Source organism: Berghia stephanieae, chromosome 11, assembly GCF_034508935.2.
Source record: "Berghia stephanieae isolate SIO BIC M18660-M18661 chromosome 11, UCSD_Bste_1.3, whole genome shotgun sequence".
Lineage (NCBI taxonomy): Eukaryota > Metazoa > Mollusca > Gastropoda > Nudibranchia > Aeolidiidae > Berghia > Berghia stephanieae.
This window is the reverse complement of record NC_088370.1, coordinates 7,250,499-7,259,355: the sequence shown is the minus strand read 5'-3', so window position 1 is coordinate 7,259,355 and position 8,857 is coordinate 7,250,499. Positions and strand designations below refer to the sequence as shown.

Here is an 8,857-nt window from a genome sequence, read left to right as displayed (position 1 = left end):
TTTTAATTTTAACATACGATTTGTAAACATTTGAGTGTATTCCTCTTAGTGGGATCTTGTGCTTGTGTCTGGATGAGACTTTTAGGTACATTGATAGTGTGGTCTTGGAATCGACCTGTTCCCTATTTGTACAAATCCCTTTATTTTACTTTTTCCTCAAATCCTTTTAATTGTACATCACATCTAGAATGATTTTACTACCGTTTTACTATCCAATTTTCTTCCTTTTTCAAAGTAGCCACAGTATATTTTCCAATCACCTGCTAACTCCCATAGCGGGCAGAGAGGTACTTGCGGTGTCTTCTATCCCCTCTTATGTTTTCCAATTGCTTTCTGTCTGGGTGGGGATCCTGACCTCCCATAGCGGGCAGGGAGGTACATACTGTGTCTTCTATCCCCTTATATCTGTTATCCAACATGCTTTCTGTCTTTGTCTCGGAATGAGATTACTTGGTTTTGTCCTGGCACTGGCCGGAATCCTAGCTGGGAGGGAAACAGTCAAATGCATAGTTATTGTTTTGGGAGATGATATTTTTTTCCTTGTAAACCATCTCTCTGTTATGTATTATTATTTTTATTTTGAATGTATAATGTAAGCATTTGAGTGTGTTCCTCTTTGTTGGATTTTGTGCTTGTGTCTGGATGAGACTTGTAGGTGATTTCAAACTAAGTACATTGGTGGTATGCTCTTGGAATCTACATCTGATCCCTATTTGTTCTCAATTCCCCTTTGTCTTACTTTTTCTAATTGTAATTCTAGAACTTTTTACTATCCCATTTTCTTCCTTTTTACTGGCGCTGATATAACCTAAATGTGTTGCAAGCGCCGTAAAACCCGTAAAAACAAAACAAACAATTGCTTTCTGTCTTTGTCTTGGAATGAGATTGCTTGGTTTTGTTCTGACCTTGGTCGGAGTCTTGAGCTGAGAGGGAAACAGTCGAATGTATAATTATAGTTTTGGGAGATGATATTTTTTTTCCTTGTAAATCATATCTCTGTTATGCATTGTATTATGTTTAGTTTACATATTATATTATATGATTGGTAAACATTTGAGTGTATTCCTCTTAGTTGGGAACCGTGCTTGTGTCTGGATGAGACTGTTTGGTGATCTCAAACTAAGTACTTTGACGGTCTGCTCTTGGAATCTTCATCTGTTCCCTATTTGAACCAGTTCCTCTTTGTCTTACCTTTTCTTTTGTGCTTTAATTGTAATTCTATAACTTTTTACTATCCCATTTTCTTCCTTTTTACTGGCGCTGATATGACCTTAATGTGTTGCAAGCGCCGTAAAACCCTTAAAAACAAACAAACAAATCACCTGCTAAACTGAAGAAAGTAAGTACGAAATGTCTTTACTGGAGTTCAGAACTCAGAAAGGGGTCTGTTTATGTGTTAGCATAAAAGTTCAATAAATTATTGCCTCTTTAATTGGCAACCCTGCTGTTTAACTGGCGTTGAAATGACCTTAATGTGTTGCAAGCGTCGTAAACCCTAACAAACAAACAAACCAACCTTTTCAGATTTTGTTATTTCACCAGTGCTGCTCCCAAAATTTGTTGTCCCAATACATTTGTATTTTTGAATGTTGAGTATGGTGAAGTTATAGTCCCAATACATTTGTATTTTTGGATGTTGAGTACGGTGAAGTTATAGTTATAGGAAAATGAAAATGTTTTAAATAAATCTGCTTTTTGGATTCTCCACGGAGCAGATTAATCTTGACACAGAGAGGTCTCACTTTAGCTGTCTTCTATCCGCCTGTGTTTTCCCTTTCCATGTTGCTTTCTGGATTGAGATTGTTCAGCTTTTTCCTGGTCCTGGCAGGGATCCTTGGCTGAGAGAGAAGCAGTCAAATGTATTTTTTGAGAGATGATATTCATCTATCCGTTATGTACTATTATAGTTTTTCGTTTTGAAGATATTGTACTTTGTAAATCAGAAGGTCTGAGGTTCAATCCCCAGTCGAGGTCGACTGATTTTTTGGGATGGTTTTTTTTCTTTCTTGCTTTGTCTGGCACCTTTCATACACACTTTTTCAGTTCTTTATCTTACACTGGTGCCTGCTCCTTAATTTGACAGGTGGGCCTTGATGGACCAAACCACCCGAATAGGGGGCAGTGTGGCTCAGCAGTACGGTCTTGGCGTCGTATGCAAAAGGTACAGAGTTCGATCACCAGCCGCTGCGCTGTGTCGCCTTGAGCAAGTCACCTCGCCCGAGCTCAATTTGTGGCGCTGCACTGCGGCTGACACCCGGGTTATTCCAGTCTTCCATTGGAATAGACCCTGGAGACAAATTTCCCTTACGGGACGAATAAAGGGAATTTAAATTAATTCAATATTCAATACAATTCGAGTCGATTCAGAGGAATAAAAATTCATATCCACTTTTAATTTTTAAAATTTGAATGCAGTAATTACACAGCTGTACACAAGTAAAATAGATAACATGATATTTTATGAGGGAAATCAATTTTTTTTAAAAACAATAATCTTAAAACAAACATTACAAAAAAAAGACAATATTGCATGATGATGTCCAGTGACGGTTTCAAGTCTAGTTATGAGTTCTACAATGACAACGTCAAGTCTAGTTATAAATAAATCATCACAGAACCAGAGGCAAACTTCAAATGGAAAAAAAAAAACAGTTCCAGCCAAGAGTTGACATTATAAATTGGTAGATTCCACCATTGAGTATGATTTCTCTATAGATAGTATGCGCTTGGCTAAGAAACTCACAACATTGCCATCTGGAAGTATAACGAACCAACACACAAAACTATGTGTAACTATGAACTTTTATAGTCTGTCTAATACAGTTTAGTGAGAATTACTTATAAAATGGATGGCAAAAAACCCGAGTGACGTCAACTTCGTTCTTTCTATAGACATCTCTTGACCAGAGACAACTGACCTCAACTTTATATATAAAACTGTAGCCTTCAGTTATTTGATTGAATTTTTAAGGAAAATTTCCTCGATGTGTCAGGACAAAGTTTGATATAAATTCATCAAAATGAGAGAAAATCTAACATGGATGAAATCTAAAAATAACAAATTGTCACGTCATGTTGACATTTACCTTCATTTGTTTGAGGAGTCCACAAAAATCGGAATAATTCTAACTTTAAGTACTGAAGACTTGATTGGAAAACTAAAACACAAAAGTCTACCTTGTAACATTTCAAACCTAAACATTTGAATCATAGAACATATTTTCAACACATAAATATACATGTTTTAATAACTCCTGATGGCTGGTTCCACTGATGGACATTCCTCCTGACTCAATGTGTGGTCAATGACTGGACGATAATCCAGCTTCACCTGGCCAGAGGGAGGGGGGAGAAGATGAAATCAAGATTAAAAATTGCTTTGAATTTAAGGGTTTTACGATGCTTGTGACAGATTCATATCATCTTTTTACTTCGAAATATTGGCTAAAACAGGTCTCAAATAAAGAATCAGACCAAATCATTACAAAATTTGACTTATTTTTCCTTTTAATATAAAAATTTTTTTTAAAAATAAAACAACGGCCTCTAGCTTTATGCTCCTGATAGAAAGTTGGTGTTCTAAAATTGCATTTTATTCCATTTACTTTTAATTCATTGTGCACGTTGGACATGGTCGCAGTTTCCACATTTGTTTCTGTTTTTCTCTCAGCCCACATTTGTTTTGCTGTAACTGTAACTCAAAATTTCATATCTCAGAGGTATTTAAAAAATGGAGCGTAATCTCTATAAATTTGTGCAGCTGTCTACTATTTCCCTTCTCTACTTTAGCTGTAATCGGCTTCAAAAATGGCCATTTTCACAATAATTGCATAACCACATTTCAGTCCATTTTTCGGAACCTTTTGTGAAATCGTATATCTTATTTCATTTATCTAGCATCCAATGTTGCTAATCTTGGTATCATTTCAATCAGAACACATCTATGCATGGAATTAAATTGCTTGCTGATTGAGTTTCATTCTAAATTTAGGTTTGGGATTCCTAGTTTTTATATAGATTTTTTCAGATGTTTATCTTTGTTCATTACCTTTCCTGAATCGGCATCGACGTAGGACATGGTGTGCTTTCTCCAGTGTTTATCAAATGGTTTCTGTTGTTGGCTTTCAATGGGTTTACTGTAGTCATATTCATCAAGACGATCCTGGGAAATAGAAAGAAGTAAACACGTCATTAGTAAAAACAGTCAAAGCCTTTTGGAAAGAAAATAATTCTCCCTGATCTTTGACAGATGCAAGGCATGACAATAATGGAAGCCACTTGTGATGAAATGGAAAAAACTTACCGTAAATGAATTGACTCAACTCCAGCCTGGTTTTCTTAATCTCATCAAGACATGCAAAAAAGTTTTGAGGAAACCATGAACAAAGAATAATAAAGAAAAATATTTGGCTAATCCAGTGAGTTTGAGGAAACTGTACTTGGGTGGGTGTGAAAATATTTGGCCATTCCAATAAGTTTGAGGAAATAGTACTTAGGTGTGTGTGAAAATATTTGGAATTATTTGGACAGAAGACAAATGTTTTCATTGCTTTCTTGTGAATATAAAAAATAACACGAAAATACCACTACTGTCGGTGAACATTAGTGCAAAACAAAATGGCAAGATGAGAATTTAATGCTGCTGTCAGCTGGAAGTCATGCCAGAACTATTTAGATGTTACCAAAAGGAGAAAACTCAAGTTTTTTTTTTGGTCACATACTGAAACCCATGCACAGTAATGAAAGATGCGATCCAGGGAAAAATGGAGGGCAAACGAAGAAAAGGAAGACCTAGGCCTAATTATATTAAAAAATATCCTAGAATGGACAGATATGAATGGAAGAGAGTTGTACAATACTGTCTACGGGAGGAATGGGCAGACATTTGTCATCGCAGAGTGTGGGCAGCCAATGTCAATGAGGACGACACTGGATAGTAAGTCAGTATTATATTTTCCTCTTGAACTAGAATGCTGTAGTTCCACTATAGAGCTGCATTTGGGTTGGGATAATCTAGGTCTGCCTTGAGTTAGACCCTTACGACAATTTTCCACATTAACCAATGCGAAGAAATTAGCAGGTCTGATAACCCAAATTGTTATGGTCTTGTTGTTCTGATGGAAATACTCTCAAACCAACGCATAATATTGTCTACTACAACACTGTTAGATCAAGTCAATAATTGCTTATATGTGCGTCTATGGGCAGCGGAGATCCGATGTATGGTCTGGCAGACTATATGGAAAACTGGGATAATTGGGGTGGGGGTGGTGGAAGCCAATGGCTGCTGCTGCCAAAACCCTAAAGACAAATTTCCCCTTGCAACAAATACAGGGAATTTCAATTTCAATTGGTTTTTAAACATATGACCTATGAACTCCAATTGGTGTTGGAACAAGATGAATCAAAAACAATGATAATAATAATAATAATAATAATAATAATAAATAATCATAATAATAGTGAATAATAATAATCATAGTAATAGAAAATAATAATAATCATAATCCTAATAATAGCACCACCATTTTAACAAAGACTTGCCGTACCTTGAAATCCTCCCTGGAATGAGCCCCCCTGCTCTCTTTACGTTCCTCGGCACTGTAGATGGTCTGAACGGCGTTGATCATCAAATTTTGAAGTTCCAGTGTCTCTACCAGATCAGTGTTCCAGATTAGGCCTCTGTCAGACAACTGGGGGGACAAGGGTTTTTGTCACAGATTGATGAGTTTGTAGAACATCTTTTTGAAAAGACTTCACGGAAATTTTATTATATGTGTGACTATGTGGTATGATACTCGCTTTCAGAGCTGAGTGATAGCCATTACAACGTTAATAAGAAATTATTTTTAAAAATTTTAACACGGTGGTAACTAGGAAAATTTTTTTAATTTCTCTAACACTGTGAAATCAAAATTCGTAATATTTCTTCATTTTCCTTAAGTCCATAATTGTCACCAAATTTCCATAATCCATAAAAGTAGGCAGGTATGGAATTTATACTATTTCATATTCCATCTATATTTATCCTTCATGAATACAAACAATACCACAGCTGACAATTTTTCAAAGAGCTAAAATGGGACATCCATATGTACCAACACCGTCATCACCCAAAACACCAGTACATTTGGACTATTACATAATATAATATAGATGTAGAGCTTTTCTCCGTTCCTTGTTTTAATTTGCTAGTCAAAAAAGCATAATTCTAGGGCATGCAAGAGTCAATTTCATACAGTCCAATGTTTAGCTTTAAAACATTTTCCCCCAGATTGCCAACACAGGACGGTCCCGATTTTATCAGGATTGCTGGCAGCTAAAATGCAATACAAACAAAATAAAACCAAAAAAAATCCTTACCTTAAGATCTTCCATGCCGGAGTAAATCTGGTCCATTTTCTCACATCCCTTCTTCAAGCTGGGTCCATCCCTGAACACAGCAGCATGGGTCTGCATGACCTGAGGATCAAACAAAACAAAAAAAATGAAAATGAACCAATAGAGAATAAGAAACCAGGCAAAAACAATCTCCCTATCATTAGGGATGGGCCTTAATCAATACTGAAAGGTATCGAGTACTCACTAATTTCAACCTTAATGAGCAGCATCCCTATCCATCATCCCCTTCACCCCCTATAAAAATAAGAAAGAACAGAAAGAGAAGAAATCTTAAGAAAAAATTACGATTCAATTTGGTTTGTTTTAACCTGTGGGCCACGCAATTCCAAAATTCCCTGATTACCATTACAACTAGAATTACCCAGAATTAATCTTAATGACACAGCGTGTTTGAAATCAATTGTAAAGCAGCCAAACAACAAATGAGAAGGCGACTTTCAAAATGCACCAAGTCCCATTTTCATTATTCAATGAAAAAACAATTTTGTGTCATTTATTTAGTGGCTTAAAGAGAAAAATATTTGTCTTGTGTGCCTCATAAAACAAAAATACCCTGACTGTTTGGACTCTTGATGATTCCATGGAGTCCAAAAGATAGCTTCAGATTGTTATCTCGGTTTTCTATCAGGATGTGACTTAGGACATATTGAAAGTCAGCTACTCAAACATATTAAGAAATGTTACCTTCTGCATGTTTAGCCTGAGCTCAGCTGTTCTGGTGCTTCCATTGGCATGACGAAGTTTGTCTAAGTTGGCCACAGACTCTTCTCCTGCATTCTGGAAAAAAACAAAAACAAATGAAGTCCGATTTATGAACGTAACTGGTAATATCAGACTTCTTCAGAAGGTCTGAGGTTCGATCCTCAATCGAGGGATTTTTTGGGATGGTTTTCTTCTTTCTTGCTTTGTCTGGCTCCTTTCACACACACTTGTTCAGTTCTTTATCTTAGCAAGCTATGGCTATGGCTACTGGTAAAAAGTTATAGAAACTGGGATTGGCTCTCAATAGGTCCCCATATGCTTTAAGTTGTTGTTCTGGACCCAAGAATTTACACTACGATAAATAAAGACCTCAAGCACCTAGATGACACACAAGCAATGAGATGCAAAAAGGATTTAGAACACATGGGATCCATCGCAGCAGACTGTCATCAGTGGAAAGAACTCAACATATTAGAAAAGCTGCCAAAGAGTCTCTCTGGCAGAATAAAGCATGAGGATACCTGTTTGATGGGTCCGATAGCTTCTCCTGGCTTGTTCTCCTCTGTGATAGTGTTGGCACAAGCCCTTCCAAACACCACAAGATCCAGCAGAGAGTTAGCGCCCAGTCTGTTTGCTCCGTGGACACTGGCACAGGCTGCTTCCCCTGCAGCGTACAAGCCGGGGATGACCTCGTCTCCCTTTTCTTTTGTGTATCGAATGACCTGATGAAGTGAGAAGAGAGAAAAACATCAGGATAATCTAAAATGGCAGTTTTTTTGCATTGCTTGCAGCTGTAAAAAATTGCAAAATATCACTGATTTGCATTGCAGCCGCAAAATCAGCAAAAAAATTTTTTTCAAATTTAAGCTTATTTTGCTGTTTTTAGCTTGCAAAATCTGGAATTTTTTTTTTGGGAAAAAAACCCCGCTATGTTAGGATATTAGGACTGCCACTGCAATCAATAAAAACAAAGAAAAAAAAACAGTATTTATATTTGAGAAAAAGGACCAGGAAATTATTTTTTTAAAAAGCAATCTCCATCCAGAACCATGACAGAGCAACATAGAAAGAGAAAACAGATATGGGGGGATAGAAGACACAGCCATCCTGACTGACCTGTCCCTTATAGTTAGTGGGGATGCCTCCCATGTTGTAGTGGACAGTGGGCAAGACAGGGATAGGCTCTCTGGTTACGTCCACACCAGCAAAGATGAGGGCCGTCTCTGAGATGCCCGGCAGACGACTCTGTAAGACCTCTGGGTCCAAGTGGTGAAGCTGGAGGTATACGTGGTCTTTGTCTTTACCGACTCCCCTGAAGGATGGAAACATTTTAAAATTACATAAAATTTGGAACCTATCTGGCACTCGTGTACGACAAGAATCTGATTAGGTGAGCATGAAACAGTGGCAGACTAAGAAAAATACAAGAAAAAAAAATCTACCGCACAATTAAAATGTAAAGTTTATAATTAAACAGCCAAATCGCAGTTGTTCATAATCTACAGTGCAATTAAAATGTCCAATGTAGAGTTAAATAGCCAACTCGCAGTGTCCATAATCTACTATCGCAATGAAAATGTACAGTGTATATCTAAATAGCGAAACTCATAACCTAAATACCGGTACTTCAATATTTTTATGTATTACAACATCTGTGGACATACCTGCCCTCTCTGATTTCGATGGTACTGGCTCTGGAGACCACATCTCTGGAGGCCAAATCTTTGGCGTTGGGAGCGTAACGCTCCATGTA

The 8,857-nt window shown here is 37.1% G+C and overlaps 1 protein-coding gene across 1 annotated transcript in view; it reads right to left on the bottom strand.

Annotated features, from left to right (window-relative positions):
* Nucleotides 1–2,372: 2,372 nt before the first annotated feature.
* Nucleotides 2,373–8,857, bottom strand: part of LOC144956936 (succinate dehydrogenase [ubiquinone] flavoprotein subunit, mitochondrial-like) — a 23,092-nt gene continuing 16,607 nt past the window's right edge. The window contains exons 8-15 of the mRNA XM_078887769.1: nt 8,769–8,857; nt 8,221–8,416; nt 7,626–7,826; nt 7,087–7,179; nt 6,364–6,462; nt 5,550–5,693; nt 4,049–4,162; nt 2,373–3,331 (exon numbers count right to left, since the gene is read on the bottom strand). The exon at nt 8,769–8,857 is cut by the window's right edge and continues 80 nt beyond it. Of these exons, the coding sequence (XP_078743895.1) occupies nt 3,245–3,331; nt 4,049–4,162; nt 5,550–5,693; nt 6,364–6,462; nt 7,087–7,179; nt 7,626–7,826; nt 8,221–8,416; nt 8,769–8,857 (1,023 nt within the window). The 3' untranslated portion in view covers nt 2,373–3,244. The remainder of the gene's footprint in view (nt 3,332–4,048; nt 4,163–5,549; nt 5,694–6,363; nt 6,463–7,086; nt 7,180–7,625; nt 7,827–8,220; nt 8,417–8,768) is intronic.